The 18,202-nt window shown below is 48.4% G+C and overlaps 1 protein-coding gene across 3 annotated transcripts in view; it reads right to left on the bottom strand.

Moving 5' to 3' along the window:
* The window catches only part of Flnb (filamin B), a 130,815-nt gene that overhangs the window by 12,570 nt on the left and 100,043 nt on the right, over positions 1 to 18,202 (bottom strand). Inside the window, exons 30-41 of one of the 3 annotated variants that reach the window (XM_051172872.1) lie at positions 17,754 to 17,825; positions 16,885 to 16,987; positions 16,002 to 16,142; positions 14,218 to 14,346; positions 13,266 to 13,439; positions 10,881 to 11,039; positions 10,047 to 10,250; positions 8,809 to 8,961; positions 8,580 to 8,702; positions 4,660 to 4,926; positions 3,932 to 4,069; positions 2,607 to 2,722 (exon numbers count right to left, since the gene is read on the bottom strand). In XM_051172872.1, the coding sequence (XP_051028829.1) occupies positions 2,607 to 2,722; positions 3,932 to 4,069; positions 4,660 to 4,926; positions 8,580 to 8,702; positions 8,809 to 8,961; positions 10,047 to 10,250; positions 10,881 to 11,039; positions 13,266 to 13,439; positions 14,218 to 14,346; positions 16,002 to 16,142; positions 16,885 to 16,987; positions 17,754 to 17,825 (1,779 nt within the window). The remainder of the gene's footprint in view (positions 1 to 2,606; positions 2,723 to 3,931; positions 4,070 to 4,659; positions 4,927 to 8,579; positions 8,703 to 8,808; positions 8,962 to 10,046; positions 10,251 to 10,880; positions 11,040 to 13,265; positions 13,440 to 14,217; positions 14,347 to 16,001; positions 16,143 to 16,884; positions 16,988 to 17,753; positions 17,826 to 18,202) is intronic. The other 2 variants (XM_051172880.1, XM_051172889.1) reach the window with 2 other exon arrangements.

Raw genomic sequence — 18,202 nt, 5'->3', positions numbered from 1 at the left:
CACAGCCCAAAACCACAGGTCCTTCCCAGCTAACTCACCACCATCCTCACTGTCAGATTCCTTTTTAGGAGTCTGGGTGCAGGTTTCCTGACATGAAGCAAATTTTCTGTCACTGCTCTTGTTATTGTTTTTAAATTAAGCGCAGTAATGGGCGGCACTTTTGATAAAACTGGAAAGAGTTACACGTGCAAAGTAGGCTGCACTTCCCTTAACTACTTTTTCCCCCTAGTAGTAAGTTAAATTTGAGTCTCATTTTCCTTGTTTGTAAAATGGACACAGTAAAGACCCTCTCTGGTTGTGAAGAACATGTGAAATGATGCTAACAAGAGAGCCCAGGACCCGGCCCATACGTCACAGGGCTCCAAAAATGGCAGCACACTGTTCAGTATTACTATGTATTTAGTGTTGCCTCTGGGCCACAGCAAAAGAAGAAATTCCAAAGAAAAGCGTGGCCTTCATTCTTTCCTGGCTCAGCTTCACTCCGGTCCTGTCTTAAAAAGTACACATTCTTGGAGGAGGGGCTTAGGCAGGCACTAGGTACTCAGAGCCAAGCCACACTTTTGGTTATGATTGGTCCATGCGGGTTATGATTGATTGGAAGGTAAGAAGGCTTTACATGGTCCAGTTCTGGCTTGAACTTGCTGGAGACAGCTCACACTTGGTATGCAAAGGAGCTATCTAGGAATTCGGTTAACATGCAGATTCTGACAACTTCTCCAGAGCAGGCCCCTCACAGCACTGCATCCCCTGGGTTAGTCCCCAGCCACAGGTCTAAGTGTACCAACTTAAAGCACTTCAAATTGCACAAGAAAAATTCAGCTTCTTTAGCTGGGCAGCCACCTGTGGCTAGTGACTCTTAAACTACACTGGGAAGACGAGGAACGTGTAGAATGTTGTATGAATCTCTGATGCCTGGAGGATACAGCCTGGGGGGGGCATAATACAAACTTTATTTTAATTTAATTCTTTAATTTCCAGAAATCTCCATTCTATCGCCTCCCCCACAAAGTGCCAGCCGACTCCACTTTTCTACGAAAAGGCTCAAAAGTCAGATAAAACAAAACACGCTTCTCACGTCTAACCAGCACCAGATGTCGGGCAGGCCTTGGCAGCGGCTCTGATAAATAATTTACATATCCCTTGGCGTGGAGTGAGTACATACTTACAGAAATGCTCCTGAGCAAACTGTGACAGGAGGACTCAACAGAAGTGCTGGAGGGGACCACTCAGAGCCAGCTTGTGGGAGCAAACCAGTCCCTGTTACCTGAGGGTCGCCGCTAAATCCTCAAGAGGGAGATAAATGTCTCTGAAGATCTGAAAAGGAATCTTCGAGATGCAGGAAGGCAGCTCTCTGCCCTCAACAAATGCTGCATTTATCTCCCTCTATATAGGTTTCAGCTAAGGCGGCCACAAGAGCTTCTGTTAAGAAGCCTTTAAGTGAAACACAAGAAAAACATCTGTACCACGGGCGACCAGTCAGGACCTGGGGTTCTCCAACTGAGACTGCATCAATCATAGGCTGGGACTCTGGTGTGGCTAGGACTCTAACTAGCAGCACTCTGTTCTCTCAGCGTAGAGATGGGACTCTCAAATGTAAACCGAAAGTGTGCAGCTAGCTGCTCTATCACCGCTCCAAATGTCAGACTGGATTCTAACCCAAGTGCTTTTAAGAACCGGGATAGCTACAGGCTATTTAAAAACTGGAAACAGTGTTTTGCGTCGTCTGGTGTTATTCTACAACCTACTTGCTTCTCCTAATTCAAACAAGTTCGGTGTTCCAAGCTGACACAGAGGCAGCCCCAGTGGCTCTCAGTTTGGCTCTGGCGCTAACTCTGTGTGTGCATGTGTATGTGCCTATATATGTGTTTAAGTGTGTATGTATGTGAGTGTGTGTATATGTGTGTGTGTGTGCATGCACGTGCCTATGTGTGTTAGCACTCGCACCTGTGGTGAGACTGAAGGCAAGTGCAGTCATAGTCACAGGGGAATAGGTTTTTGGGGACAGAGCTCCCACTGCCACCTCAGGAACCTACTAGAGTTCTTGGCTAGAATCATTCTGTACCATCTTTAAAATTAGGTCAAAAGAAGTTGGCCATTGGGGTGTTGTAAGGATTTTCTGAAGTAACACTGATAAAGTTCTCAGCATGGTTCCTTATCATAAACAAATCACCTTCATTACAAAAAAAAAAAAAAAAAAAAAAAAAAAAATGCAGTTAGCTTTGGGGAAAGGAAGCCAACAACCATTATAGCTACAAATCAGAGTGTTAGCATTGTCTGTTCTGTCCTGAAAGCTCTCCTGTTCCTTCAGCCAATGATTAACAGGCTTCCTTTGTCTCTCCTGCATAAATATCTAAGAGCAAACTTATCCCTGAGTGGTAAGGTATATTGTTTACTAAGTCTGTTTGTGCTTGCTCAAACTGTCTTTTGCTCTGGGAGCATAAGGAGGTGACCCTGCCCCAGGACTGCTGCCCCAAGATTGGTGACATCTGGCTGCCAACTCTCAACAAGGGCTTGGTGCCCAAGAGAGGATTAAAGTGGCCTCCGGAGTCCAGGAGCCTCACTGGTCGGCCTGTGGCCAAGGACATGGATGCTTCCTTGCGTCTCACCTGAAGGCTCATAACAGTGAGGCAGCGAGCGTCGTCTGACGGTGCGATGACGGGTACCAGGTAAGGGCTCTCAGGGATGTGTTCATCGTTGAACTTGATGGACACCTCGTAGTTACCTGTTGGGAGAGGAAAGCCCCACATTTTCAGAGATGCCAGAAAGGTACTTCCATAGTGGCCACTGGCTTAAGCTGCGCTCAAATGTCTTCAGGGACTAGCACTCCCTTAAGGCGACAGTTGATTGGCTGAAAGAGGGTTGGTCATCTGGCTAACACTGAGACAACAGGATTTTATTAGTGGGGTAAGCATCAGAGATTCTTGACTTGGGTCCACAGTGTCATCTGTCTATAGAATCCAGAAGAGCCAGGGGCATGAACAGGAAAAGCAGTTGCATCCGTATGTCCACTGATCTCTATCTAAGAGGATTCTTCATTGGGATATCAACTAGCAATCATTGTACAAAAGAAGCACTTGTTGCCTTGTGTGGCCAATATTATACATTATATAGCGAGGTATTGCATTGTATTTTGAGCATTATATCTATTATTGCTTACACTCAATACTACTTTGAAATTAAGATCATCAAGATCATTACTGCTATGTATTTGCTAACTATACTTTAATAAAGTTTTATTTATTCGAGACAAGGTTCACTCTGCTCTGTGGCCCAGGTCAGCCTGGAGCTCTCCATGGTTAATTCTGGCTGGCTCTACATGCCATGGCAACAGTTTTGCTTCAGCCTCCCATGTGGCTTGAGTGACCACACCTGGCTGTCACACGTGTATTTGACTAGAATTGATTTCTTTTATGATTTGATGTACTTTATATGCTGCACATGCCAAAACAAAACAAAATAAAACAAAAACTATCCCGAGGACAGACATGTTTTATCAGATTTCCAGGCACACCAAAGGTGACAAATCTCTGCTCTGTGTTCTCAGATGTCAAAGCCACTCTCCTAGTGCAGCCAAACCAGCTACTGGTCACATGCAGGCAGTGTCTGGCTGGTCTGCGGACAGGAAAGACGCATTTGAGAGGAAGGGGAAAGCAGGCTATCCGGATCAGACAATAAAGTCCATTACTTCTCACAATTAAAAATAAAATAAAATTAAAAAAAAGCAAGCAAGCAAGCAAGCAGAGACCATCAGTAAAAGACAAGAGATGATGAGAACAAGACTCCTCATCTCTTGAAGGCCTGAGGTGCTCCCCCGTGTGCCCCCCACATGCAAATGCCTATTTACCTGACCTAACTTGATGAGTTTCTGATCCTGGCAACTATACCTTCTCTAAACAAGGAAAACATCCTTCGTCAACCCTTGAGTACATACCAGGTTCTTGGGCAATATAAGACACACCACATGACCCATTTTTATGGTCATCGAATGTAATCTCGGCCTTACTAGGGCCCTCAACAGCAATGGAGAGGCCTCCAGCACCTGCTTCCCGGGTCCAGATGCTGAACTCGGCTGAGACAAAGAAACACCTGGTTAGTGAGAGAGCCCGAGAGCCCAAAAGCCCGAGAGCCCCTGGCCCTCTTCTAGCTCAAGCCAGCAGTAGTTTCAGCCCCTTTTGACAGCATTTTCCTTTTGCCCTTAGTCCCAAGCAGGCCCCAGGCAAAGGCCATCATTGTGGCTTCTGAAGCACCGCCAATGATCATGAAGGTTCGTGTGGAAATGGGTACCAGGGAACACACCCAAACCAAACCAGAAGAGAATGAGAACATTTGGATTCCCCGACACCACAGGAGGGGACCCCTCAAATCAGCTTTGCAGCATTTGAGTGCGTCGCACAGAACACCGGTTCTTAAGAATGCGCTGCAAACAGTTATTGCTCATCTCTTAAGAGACTTCATGCACACTAATGTTAACACTTAGCAAAACCTGTCTAAGTCCGTTTGGCTTTGTGTAGGTAGGTGAGTGATTCCCAATCTTACTTAGCTTTAAAAGCGTTGAATAAGAAATGTCCCTTACAGCCACCCACTGGACGTTGTCTCTTTAGAGCGATGGGTACAGTGTACACTTACTTGTCTCTACTTAAACCCTGCCCCAATTCTTACCTGGGATGCCTGCTTCTCCCCTCTCCAGGCCAGGGCCTCCTGCCCGGACCTTGTGGGCACCCCCTTCGCCAAGGGGCCCCACGGTGAACTGGAAGGGGCTTCCTGTTACGTGCTGTCCACGGTACTTTACGCTGACTGTGTGAACGCCCATCTCCTGGGGCACAAATCGAACACAGTGAGAGTTCTTTCCCATCGGCACAATCTCTGCCTCGGTGACATGGCCGGAGGGGCTGGTGACCTGGGCAGACATGTCGCTGCTGTTGATCTCTGAGAGTAGAAGGTTGGAGAAGAGAGTTAGGACAAAGACCGAGGGCCAGGCAGGGCACACAGGGTGAGCAGAAGGGTGAGGCAGGTACAGCTCAGGGGCATGAGGTGCGTGGACTCCCCTTGGGGCTGGAGGTCAGCTCTCCTGTGGGCAGCATGAAGGGGGCAAGGCCGACACTTCCTGTCCCGTTGAGCTATGTCAACAGCGATCCTGGCTTGTGCCTAGTTACCTCTATATGGCAGTGTCAAACTAGGACCTATGCAGGCAGCTACAGCATAGAATAAAACTCACATTTCTAAGAAAAAGGGGTGCGGCCACATGTCATGCACAGGCAAGTTCTTCTCTACAGAGAGAGGGGAGGAAACACAACAGCCTTCCTGTGTCTCTCTCCTGCATTTTAATTGACGTATGCATTGTGTGCGTATACGCATGTGTGGTACGGAATGCCTGTAGGGGGCAGAGGACAACCTTCAGGAGTGTTTCTCTCCTGCCAACGTGTGGACCTTGGGGATCAAACTTAGGTCATCAAGCTTAGCAGCAGGCACCCTTGGCCACTGCGCCATCCCACTGGCCCCATGAGCCTTCATGCCCTATTGTCAAGTTTTGGTGCCTCTTTTAGGCAACAAAGTCAAAGGCATTCAGAGACCAAAGTGAACACACGCCAGTCTCAGTGGCAAAGGAAGAAGTGTGCGTGAGCAAAGCTTTCAGCCGAGGTCAAGAGGCCACATTCTCAGAAAAGCAATGCCTTGGGTTGCAAGCACCAGGAAGTAAATCACATCTATGAGGCAAGCTGCTCACTTCTCACAGACAGCTGCGCCTGCACTGGCACGGAGGAAACAAAAGCACGTGGCATGGGATGTGGCCATCACCCAGAGCCCCAATAAAACTGCACCAGGTGGCAGTTTCATGATTCTGTATCCTATGGGCCGAGAAAGAAAGAGAGAGAGGTTGAGGAGCAGTCGTGCCACGGTATGGACCTAATAATGTCTGCGGCTCTGCCAAGTTCCTTTGGCAAACTCTACCCGACAGAAGTATGGTTCTAGAGAGGCGCAGGGGAGACAACGCAGATTCACTGAGGTTGAGTGGAGACCTCATAATGACTTAGTGCCCTCAGAAGGGTCCCCGGCAGCCTTTTTTCTGTCTTCTCACTAGGTTAGCATACACGTTGGCCATCTGCAACCAAGAAGAAGGTCTTTCCTGGAATTTACTCCTGTTAATCCAGTATGACTCACACAGCCTCCATAGCTGGGAGAAGTGAATGTCTACTATTGTCAAAGCATGCTACTTTTGTCACTAAGATCACCCATGTGGCCAGGTCCCCAGGTGCTGATGAATCCTCCCCCTCTATTGGGTGAGACGGGGTCAGGTGGATAAAGAGGAGAGTGCCACCGGCCGACTCTTCCACTAGCAAGTAACTGGAAACAAATGACAAAGAGCCGGAAGTGGCTTAAGACAGAGGTCACACGTCCACACTGCACACAGATCCTCGAGTTCCTCAAATGAGAGTCGGCAAAGAGAACAGGTGACTTGCTAGATGAAAGGTGGAAGGCAAAGCAAACTCCATGTCAAAAGCTGTCCTAGAAATAAGAATGAACCGGAGACAACCACATTTGCCCAGGAGAGTGAACGGCAGAATGCCTCCTGCTGGTAGAGGATGAGGAGAAACAGGATGCTATATATTTCTGGAGGATGGTTTACCAAAGCACGGCCATGTGTAAATTCACTGGCAAGCCACCCCTGAACTGGCCGCCTATCTTCCTCCACCTTGAAGTACACGAACGGAACCTTGTGCCATTCCGTCACATTCAAATCAACAGTTTTTAAAGAGTGATCCTGAGGTAGTCATGAGGTGTTAACAACATTCACATTTGAGGACAATGTTGGTGCCCGTGCGCAAGAATCCACTGACTGCAGCTAAGAAGGGAGGGTGAAGGGAATGTGCCCAGCTAAGAGAGAGCACCTCCCTCTTAAGAGCAGATGTGCATCTTTCACATGTGTATATGTTTTCATGTGTGTACGAGTGGGTGCACATGTTCATGTGTATGTGTGAGTGTGTGTGTGTACCTGTGTGCATGTGCAAGCCAGAGGACAGCCTTGGGTTGTTTTTTTTTCTTAAAGACTATTTTATTTATTACGTATACAGTGCACATTAGGTCACATTGTAGATGGTTGTGAGCCACCACGTGGTTGCTGGGAATTGAACTCAGAACCTCTGGAAAAGCAGTCAGTGCTCTTAACTACTGAGCCATCTCTCCAGTCGCCCCCAGCCTCAGGTCTTGTTCTGTAGGCGTCATCCACCTTGTTTTTTGAGACAGTGTCTCTCACTAGCCTGAGGAGCGCCAGTTTAGCTAGGACCTTTCTCTCATCCCTGCCTCCCCAGGGCTGGGACTACAGGCAGGTACCATCACACCGGCTTTTCTTTCTCTATTTTTTTCAAATGCAAGATGGAGATGGAAGTCAAATCTGGAGACAGAAGTCAAGGCCTCTTGCTTGACTTTATGACCTTAGCCATCTCCCTTCTCTGTAGAGTTTGTGTGACTCCCACAGGCTGTGACAGATTGTGGGCAGAGGAGTCTCGAAGCGTTCACTGACACATCGATTCTCTGTGCACACGCGCGCGCACACACACACACACACACACACACACACACACACACACACACACACGCAAATCCCAGCCACTCTTCAGGCAGGCTGTTGGCCTACCAGTAGCATGTGGCCCTGGGCGGAAAAACAATTTATTGTGAAGCAGCACAATGGGCCACACCCAGTTTTATGCAAAACTCTAGTTCTCACATTAAGGATCAAAAACATGAACCGAAAGGCTCACCTCCTAACTGCTTCTAGATACTGGCATCAGCAGGGCTGTGTTTCCCACTGACATTATTTTCAGTGGCAAAGAGTAAATGTAAAAGCAGACCTAGGCTTCCCTAGACAATGCGACAAAACTACCTTCATCGGCGGCAGTGGCGGGTGTGTGTGTGTGTGTGAGTGGTGTGTGTGTGTGTGTGTGTGTGTGTGAGTGGTGTGTGTGTGTGTGAGTGAGTGTTAAGAGGTCAGCACATTTCTTTCTAAATGAGCCTCTGTGAAAAACAAAAATCCCATTGTGGTGCCCCTAGCCTCTAGCCCTGAGGCAGCACAGCCACTCTGTGCTACATAATGAGACCTTAAAATTTTTTTTTAAAACTAAATAAGAAAACTTGGGGCTGATGAGATAGACCAATGGTTAAGAGCACTGTCTGCTCTTCCAGAGGTCCTGAGTTCAATTCCCAGCAACCACATGATGGCTCACAACCATCTATAATGAGATCTGGTGCCCTCTTCTGTCATGTAGGAATACAAACAGGCAGAATACTGTATATGTAATTAAAAAAAAAAAAACAAAAAAAACAAAGCGCCGGGCGGTGGTGGCACACGCCTTTAATCCCAGCACTTGGGAGGCAGAGGCAGGTGGATCCCTGTGAATTCGAGGCCAGCCTGATCTATAATGCAAGTACAGGACAGCCAAGGCTACACAGAGAAACCCTGTCTTGAAACCCCGCCCCCCCAAAAAAGAAAAAAGAAAGCTTGTACAATAAAAATGCCCCCAGTGTCAAGATGGACAATGAGCTTCAGGCCATGCCTGTAGTTGGACCCACTAACTCCCCACACTCACCGGGGATCTTCAAGTTCAGGTCACAGATACTGCCAACTGTAGCCACAGATGGGGCCCTGCTGGTCCGCGTGATACTCTCTTTGACTCTTCCCTCACCACTGATCTTCACAGTGAATGGACTTCCTGAAAGACCAAGAGGGACCATGTGAGCAGCCTCAACACTGGGGCACAGATGGCATTTACTTAAAACCCCCAGCATCACAGAGGGAAGGCCGAGGGGTTCTCATACCTGGCACATGCTCATCAGCAAATTTGGTGGAGACGATATAGACCCCAGGCACAGTGGGGAAGTAGGACACCTTGCAGGTACCATCCTCCAGGTCCTCTGTCTGGATGTCCACCTTGCTGGGTCCTTCTACCGCCAAGGAGATGCCACCATAACCTGCAACACAGCAGCCTGTCCTGACACAACTCCTGAGAGAAATGATGAACGCAGCAGGGCTACTCGACCCTCGATACTGGAATAATTTACACAGAACAGAAAGAAAAGTATCCAGCATTGAGGGCCCGTGGCAAAGGAGCAAGCCAAAAGCCCTGAGAAGACCCACAGCAGGACAACCTGCCGACTGTAGCCTTGACCAGACAACTCCTTCCTTGAAGGTATCTACCAATGTCCCACTTGAATATGGGTCCTGTGCAACTATATGCCCCTCAATAAATGCCCGTACTGTCTCAAAGGGTTATCTCAATTCTCACATAGCAAACAGCTATGTCGGCCATGCCAGCAGACCCTAAAGTTCAATAGCATGAAATTTCAACAGTGAGCATTAAGTTGGGGCAGATATTTTTTTCAGTTTCTGTCCTGGGGTTATAACTCTGTCTAGAGCTCACCAATGTGGCTGCCACTGCCACTCAAGAAGACAGATGACAGAGGTACTGGGACGTGGTACGGCTTGAGAGAACGCAACCTAACTCAAAGCATCTCCAAGAGGGATGTACCGAGTGGTCCGTCTTATTTTGCCCAAAGCACTCTCAACTTAAGCCAACAGGCTCTGCTCAGGAGGAGTCCAAGAGACCACTGGGGCCAAAAACAATGTCAGTACACATAAAACAACAGGTCTGGCTGAGTGTGGTGGCACACGCCTTTAATCCCTACACTCAGGAGGCAGAGGCAGGCGAATCACTGTGAGTTCGAGGCCAGCCTGGTCTACAAGAGTCCAGGACAGCCAAGGCTACACAGAGAAACCCTGTCTGGAAAAAAACAAAAAACAAAACAACAACAACAAAAAAGAACAGGTCTGTAAGAGCTTGTGGATCTGAGTTTGGACCTCAGAAACACATGGGGTTATTTATAATCCCCATGTGTCTCAGGTTTTTTTTTTCTTCCCCTCTGTAAAGCACATTCCTACTATTGTGCCTCAGGTAGAGAGGCAAGCACGATGCTTGGAAATAAAAGAGTTCACAGTATGAGAGGATGAACAAGCAGCCACAAGCTCCAGGCGTTTACCATGGAACTACCCCACAAACCTGCATCTCTAGTGTCCACGATGAAGTCAGACATCTCAAAAGTCCGACCTTCTGACAGGCCTCGGCCATAGACTTTGGCCCGGCGAGCATCGCCAATTTCAGACTGCACCACCATAATGGATACGGGGCTGTTGGCCACGTGGTTGCCATTCTTCTTGATGCTGACTAGATGTTCGCCCACCTCTCGGGGGATGAAGGAAATGCCTGGACCGGAACACAAGTGGAGGTTTAGTAAGTGGAGGTGGGGAAAGGGTGAAGGAAAAGAAGCCGGGGAAGGAGAATGGTTGTGCCAGTGAGAGAACGTGTTCATGGACAAGATTTAAAGTCATCTAAAGTAATCTAGGAGAAGGACCCTGTGTGTGTGTGTGTGTGTGTGTGTGTGTGTGTGTGTGTGTGTGTAAGGGCATTTCTAGGTTAGGTTAGCTGTGATCAGAAGAGCCAGCCTCGATGCTGGGCTGGCGCTGTGGGCTGGTGTATAGATTACACCAAGCTGAGCACCGGCGCTCATCTGTCTCACTCTCTGTTGCTGTGACGGACTGTATCATTGAACAGGGAGAGGGAGTCACAATCAACCTCTCCCTTCCTAAGCTGCTTTGTTGGACATTTTGTCACAGTAGTGAGGAAAGTGACGAATGTGATGTCATAGTCTCAAGCTTGGAAATATGACTCCTTTCCTTTGCGACAGCCCAGTGTCCATGCACGTTAACACAGAGGAGGAGGCATACATGATACAGGCTTATTGTAGCATCTTGTGACGTACCACCCACTTCCTAAGGAGTCTCTGCTCCCCCCACACACACCCTGCCCCCACCATACGGGCAGCCCAGAGCTCACCAATGTGGTTGTTGGGCAGTCTTTTTAGCAGGCAGGGCTCATCGCGTCCAGATGGGGCCTTGATACTGGCTGTCAGTGTGCTGAGGTCAGTCTCACTGATGTCCAGAAGGAAGTCGGCAGCCGAGCCCAGCTTCACTTGGGAGCAGCGTCTGCTATCATCTGAGAAAAAGCCAACACAGCTCCTATCACACGTGCAGGCTTAGCTGCAGGTGTCCAGAGCGCACAGTCTACACAGCACTTAGAGATGAGCAGTCAAGATTCTATCACCCACAGTCGTTTGATAATTGTGCGCCTCTGACAGCGAGAACATAATGACCATCCTAGGTGGATGATGGGTGCTTATGACTGGTTCAGAGGAAAGCAAGAAGCTGGAAAGGACTGAGCTGCCAGTCCTCATGAACTGACTTTTAAAAGAATCTTTGACATGCAGAAGAATGAAACCGTCTCTCACTCTGCACAAAACTCAATTCAAAATGGATCAAAGACCTCAATATGAGACCAGAAACTTAGAAACTGCAGGAGGACATAGAAAAACCAAAACCTTTACATGAAATGAAATAGCTTCTGCACAGCAAAGAAAACACCAGAGCGAAGAGACAGTCTATAGAATTGGGAGTGGGGCAATTTTGCTGAACTACACCTTGTGTCGGTTAGTGTGCAAACTGCAAGAAATTAAACAGTGAAAATCAAACAAGAGTTTGTTGAAAATCAAATAAGAGTTCACAGGAGAAACACAAATGGCTAATAAGTATTTTTAAAATGTGCTCAACATCCTTAGCCAGGAGGCAAAAAAGGATTTTTTTGTTTCGTTTTTAGATCAGGTTGGCCTCAAAACTGAGAGACCCGCCAGCCTCTCTCTGCCTCCTGAATGCTGGGATTAAAGGTGTGTGTCACCACCGCCTGACCCTGACCCCTCTTGGTTTTTTTGAGACAAGGTGGCTCTGGCTGTCCTGGACCTTGCTCTGTAGAGACCAGACTAGCCTCAAACTCAGAAATCCACCTGCCTCTGCCTCCCAAGTGCTGGGATTAAAGTTGTCCACTACCACCACTGGCCGGTCTGCTTTGAGAGTCTATCTCACCCCAACCTGTGGAATGGCCATCATCAGTAACTCAGAGAACAGCTAATGCTGGCGAGTGGAACCCTGCTCCACTGACGGTGGGCACGCACACTAACGTCACCCACTGTGGCAATCAGTGTGCAAGGTTCTCAGAAAACTCCAGGCGGCTTCACCAATTGATCGATTTCTGCCAAAGCCTGAGAGACGCTAAGTCAACATGCTACAGAGGCGCCTGCACCTCCAGGTACACTGCTGCTCTGTTCACAACAGTTAGGAAATAGAATCTGCCTGGACGCCCATCAACAGATGAAAGGATAAAGAAAATATGCTGCATACACTGAATGAAACAATACTTAAAAAGTTAAATCAGGATATCTGCAGGAAAATGGATGAGTGGAAATTACCATTGTAAATGAAGTCAGGCCGACTCAGAAAACCAACTCCACATGGTTTCCATCACATGGGGTGTGTGTGTGTGTGTGTGTGTGTGTGTGTGTGTGTGTGTGTGTCTTGGGGCAGAGAGGGTAGACTACACTGGGGACCATGAGAGTGTGTGTGTGTGTGTGTGTGTGTGTGTGTGTGTGTGTGTGTGTGTGTGTGTCTTGGGGCAGAGAGGGAAGACTACACTGGGGACCATGAGAGGGAAGGAAGTTATCGTTATCTTAAGGGAGGGGTACGTAGGAGAAATGGAATCCAAGCAGAGAGGGGAACAATTTGGGGCTATGAAGGGAACCAACAAGAGGCAGGCAGTAGAAGAGAGAGGGCATTGGTGAACAGGGATGAATTAGAACAAAGTATAATGAGAAATGTATGAAAATTCTATAATAAAAGCTATTAGTTTGTGATCTTTGGCAGTGGCGGCAGCGGCCACCTGCTGCCATTTCCCAGAGATGCATGAGCCCCACTCCCCACAGTGCTGTTGCAGACAGATCTAAGTACCTTGGAGGCAGGAGCCTCGATGTGTGCATCTTCCTGAGAAGTTACGCTATGTTCCCAAGCCAGCAGGCAGAACAGAGGCCAGGGGCATAAGCTACGGAAGGGTGTGACTTGCCTCTGAACACCACTGAACTGGGCTAAATGGCCACCGCTCCAAGCTTCCGTTTTCTGATCAGTAAGAAGGAGTGGACATTGCATGCCACACAATGCTGATGCCTCTTTAGCCCCTGCATTCAGCCTGATTCCTGTATCTGAGGGCTTGCTTTCTGGATGGCAACTCTTAAGAAAGGAGCACATAGGCAGCCTGAACAGAAACCAAGTGCCTAGCTTGCTATCCCAGGCAGAAGAGGAGAGGAGGCAGGTCAGGCACAGGAGCCTCCCATGGCCCTACCTGTGATCTTGGCGGTGAAGGGGCTGCCCGGAATGTGTTTGTCATTGTACTTGACCAGGATGCTGTAGTCGCCTGGCAAGGTGGGCAAGTAGGTCACTGTACAGGTCCCGTCTTTGTTGTCAATGCAGCTGATCTCCGCTTTTGAGGGCCCCTCAATAGCCAAGTCCAGACCACCTAAAAGAGTGGGCACACGGAGGGTGGGTCGTCAGTAAGGGGGACCCTGACGGTAGCGGGGGGGGGGGGGGCAGACTGACACACTCCATGTAAGTACCAAAGCAGGGGAAAGTCTATTTGGAAACACAGCACTGCTTAAATAACTCTAGCTCTCCAAGATCTGAGTGCTAAGGATAAGACAGAGTGCTATACATCCAACACACACAGGGTGGGCTAGCACAGACTGTCACGGAGGTCAGGGTGGATGCCACCTTCAGATCAGTAGGCTGAGGGATCTGTGAATACTTGGTTGGTTAGCAGAGCACTTCAGCTAGAACGTACAGCTAAGTAACTCGGGGGAGATCCTGAGGATGAAGTGAGCAAGAAGGACAAAAATAAAAGCCAATTTCAGTCAAAAGCCCACTTGAATTCTAAGTGAGGCACATGAAGTAGTTCATATTACAAATACGATTTCACTCAGATCATAAGAACTTAAACATTTTTATTTTGAGTAAGAGGTGGCTTTTTATGTGAGAGAAAACGAGAGAAATACTACCATATAATAGTGGTTTCTTTTGAGATTAGATCTCACTAAATGGCTCAGGCTGGCTTTGTACTCAAGTGATGTGCCCATGTCGGGCTACTGAGTCTCTGGGACTATGCGTGTGTGTCACCATGCCCAGCGCATTTCAGTGACGTTCATCTACCTCTCCCAATGGAAGGCTACACGTGCACAAACACAGAAACCATGCAGAACCTACCTTCACGTGCACAAACACAGAAACCATGCAGAACCTACCTTCTCCTGCATCCTCCGTGACGATGGTGAAGGTGGCGGTTTTGTTGGCTACTCCATAAACAAGGCCTGGGCCGTAGGCAGACACGCTCCCACTGTTGGGGTAGTTCACGTAGAACTGCAGAGGGCTCTCTGCATTTGCCAAGGACAGAAACAAAACTGGGACTCATTAAATGGTAAGGCCCACGTACACTAGCAAGGTTAGGCAACAGTGTGCCGCATTAACCGGAGACATGAGTGTCATCCCAGCGTGTGGTGGCTCGCTGCGGGAAGACACTGGTGCAAACCTAGTGACCCACGTGTGAGCCTTAGGACTCATGTCAAGGTATAGAGGCAGGACTAACTCTTCAAAGTTTTCTTCTCACCTCTACATGCCTGTGACCCTACACGTACATATGCATACACACAGTAACAGAAACGAACCATTATGCCGTTCTTTTAACAGAATAAATCTGAGTACGCGAGTAACTACACAGGAAGCATCTGAAAAGGAAGGTTTGTCGCTGTTTTTGATAGTCTCATTGTGTAGCCCGGGCTGGCCTCAGCCTCCTGAGTGAGTTTACGGGCATCCAATGCTTGCCTGAAGCTTGAGAAATGTCTGTTCCTTCAATTCTGTATCTACAGGACTAGAATCCTAACCATTTTTGCTTTAACCAAGTTTTGCATATACCTATGAGCCTAAATTAAAGCAAGGGACACTCCAAAGCTTGATTTCTCCAATAGGAAGACAGATGAAGAACATGAAGATTCAGTACAGACATTAAGAACTGAAAACACACAATATATGGAAAGTTGTCTCATGGCACACACAGGAAAAACCACCAGGTACTGTGCATCTTCCAATCGCCAGGCTAACAAAGAAACAACTGCAGTGTAGACTCCACTGGGCAAGCCTGTGGCTCGGCAGGTGCTTCCTTCCCTGCTCGGATGCAAATGTCACAAGCCTAGGAAGGGCAATACGCTACAATCTACCCAAATTACAAAGGCCTTTGTCTGGCCCCACAGCACTGCTGCCCCGGGGACCAAATCCAAGTGGTGACAGCAATGGCGGGAAGAGGTGAAATGCTCTCCAGTGGAAATGGGAGGCATGACAGTGGCTCATCCAGATGAGGAGAAGCTACACAGCTTGCAGACCTGCGCAGCTTTCCTGGACATGCTGCCAGAGGGAAAAGGCAAGGACAGGTGATGTGAACCTGCTCCCATTTCGGTTAAAGGGGGCTGGATTTTAAAATCTGTATTTCACTTGTATGCAGTCTTAAAATTTTCTCAAATTAAACATAAAATTTACTAACAATCAATTGCAAAGAGAGAAGGTGGATAGAGGTTATATAATCGATCATGTTACCTATGCAAAATATTAAATTAGAAGACATTTAAATGAATACGAAGAACAAACTGAAGGTGACTAATATGGCTGGGTGATAGCCAGAGAACACAAGCTAGCTCTCCTTATCGGGGGCCATCTGTCTTCTAACCCCTGCGTCTTAGTATGTGACTCTGTCCTAAGCCCCACAGGCCCACATGGTTTTACAGGCTAGTCAAGAAGGCGTCCCTTCCTGTGCCTGTCTTGATCCTCAGCCACACTTGACACAGTTACAAAAACAACCAACCACAGCCACACAGCCCTGCACTATGTCCCAGGATGCTGAAGTGAAGTCTCTCTTCAGGAGGGAGGCTCTCAGGCTGTTTTCACATGGAAGCAACCACGGCATTCCTGTGCCTGCCGCGGAGAGCTCCACCATCTCTCAGATGTCCGAGAGGCTAGAGAGCGGCTGCACCCCACTTACCAGGGATGTGGCTGCCCATGTACTTGATGTGCATCTCATGGAGGCCGACTTCAGTGGGGGCGTATCTGACAGTGACTGTGCCGTCCTTGTTGTCCACGATCTCAGGTGTAGCTTTCTTCCCAGAAGGCATATGCACCTCTCCTGGAGAGCACAGGGACACAGGGCTGTGGGATCATTGGTGATGTTCCCCCAAGCGATAGATGTGACACATAGGCGTCCTCATCACAAAGGTTTTCTCAGACCCCAGAACACTCATGTTACTTGAAACATCGAAGGCCCGCAGTGGGAAGATGGAGACTGCTTTGCTCTCTACAGCTTCCCCTTGGCTTCCATAAGATGCCATAGGAAACTAACTCATAGATAGATAGATTCCCCTTGGTTTCCATAAAATTCCATCGGTAACTAACTGAGAAACAAACAAACAAACAAACAAACAAACAAACAGATGGTGTCTCCGAAAGGCAAATTAGAAGTTCAAAAGAGGATTGAAGGAGACCACAAACCAATAAAAGAAGCAGAAAAAAAGAGGCGGGGCTTCCGGAAAGGGACTGGTACAACAGACTCTGGTGTTAAGGTCAGGCTGTATTCGGGAAAGTGAGTGGCTAGAGGAACCGGGGTGGGGGGGGGGGGGGGGGGTAAGGTGAACGGAAACCTGGCAGTGGAGTGGTTTCTAAACAAGGAAGTTCCTAGGCCTGAGGAGAAACACCAGTTTCCTCAAGAATGTACTGCAACCTGCAATATCTTTGCAGAGAAACACATTCCATGTCTCAGGGGGTGCTGGGAAAGGAGGCAAGTGTGACGTATGGCAGTCACCCTCAACCTCCTGTGGTGGTGGTGGTGGGGGCAACAGACAAACAGTAAGGCAACTGTCCCAAGGAGTTACCTGTGATTTCTCCTTTCCTGACAGCAAATGGAATCACCAGGTCAAAGGGTTTGAAGCCTAGGCCGTTCATGTCGCTCACCGGGACATAGGCCTCTTCGGTCACCTAAAAACACGAGAGCGTTCACTTGGTAAGATGGACAGCAGTGTGGGCTGGTGGAGCTACAGGGGGGCAGAACCACTGGGAATTCTACAAGGACAACAAGGCCTAAATTTGGGGGTGATGGTGTGGTCACCAGCGTTATTTATGGGCTTTTGTCTGACTGGGCCCGAGCCTAGGCCGAGTTGGAAGGGCTGGGGACGGTCCACTGATTGGTTGCTTGGAACTGCTTGCTCTGCAGCGTGCTTGTAGAATTCCCAGTACTGCCCACAGGAAAATGGAAAAGGGGAGAGAGCAATGTCTGAGTCCCAAGAGGCTCCACCTGGAAAGGTTTAGTTGCTTGTGGCCTGGAAAAGAAGGTGTGTTTTAAGGCACAGAGTGGTAGCAGGTGACTTTGCCCCTAGGCAGAAACCAGAGGCAGGAGTAGTGGCTTGGGAGCCACAAGGAGGCCCGCCGACAGCCATCCATCTTGCTCTTTGAACATGGGGGGAGGACGGGGAACTGCATGGAGAGTGATCACAGACATGATGGCTGGCGATTCGTGGGGAAGCAGTGACATGAAGGTGGATCTTAGAGAGAAAGTGGGGTTTTGACGATGGGATGATCAGTGAGGAACACACCAGCGAGCGGCCAGGACACCAGAGAACTCAAGCGATCCCCACAAGCAGGCAGCAGCAGCTTTTCTAAACATGAAGGCCGAGTAAACCCAGAAACGCAAAAAGGGAAAAAACAAACAAACAAACAAACAAAACAACCAACAACCAAAGTGTACCCAGGGCCTGAATCCAGCAGGACATGCATTTACCGGTGCCTCCTCCATGGCTGTGACTTCCCCATCGGTGGCCTAGTCAGTGGCAAATGGAGGTTAATTGGGAATCATACCAGATGGCTATTGTCACCGAGACCATACAGCTTGAGCTCTAGCTCCTCCTCCTCCCCAGCCTGGCTTGCTTGTTATTGTGAAATGATATATTTTTTTCCCCTAAAGACAGGGTCTTATGTAGCTTAGGCTGGCCCCAAACTCTCCATGTACCCAAGGGTGGCCTCGAACTGCTTAATTCTCCCATCTCTCCCTCCCAAATGTGTGATTATCAGCATGTGCTATGATACCTAGCGTGAAAGATACGTTCTTACTACCCTTGGAGGGAAAGCTGTCCTCTCTGCAAATGTCACAGGCACTTGTCCTTTGAATCCGCAATTCACGAGTAAGTGACAGGTATC

This window comes from Acomys russatus, chromosome 3 (genome assembly GCF_903995435.1).
Source record: "Acomys russatus chromosome 3, mAcoRus1.1, whole genome shotgun sequence".
Lineage (NCBI taxonomy): Eukaryota > Metazoa > Chordata > Mammalia > Rodentia > Muridae > Acomys > Acomys russatus.
The sequence above is the reverse complement of the archived record's forward strand: the minus strand, read 5'-3'. Positions and strand labels throughout refer to the sequence as shown.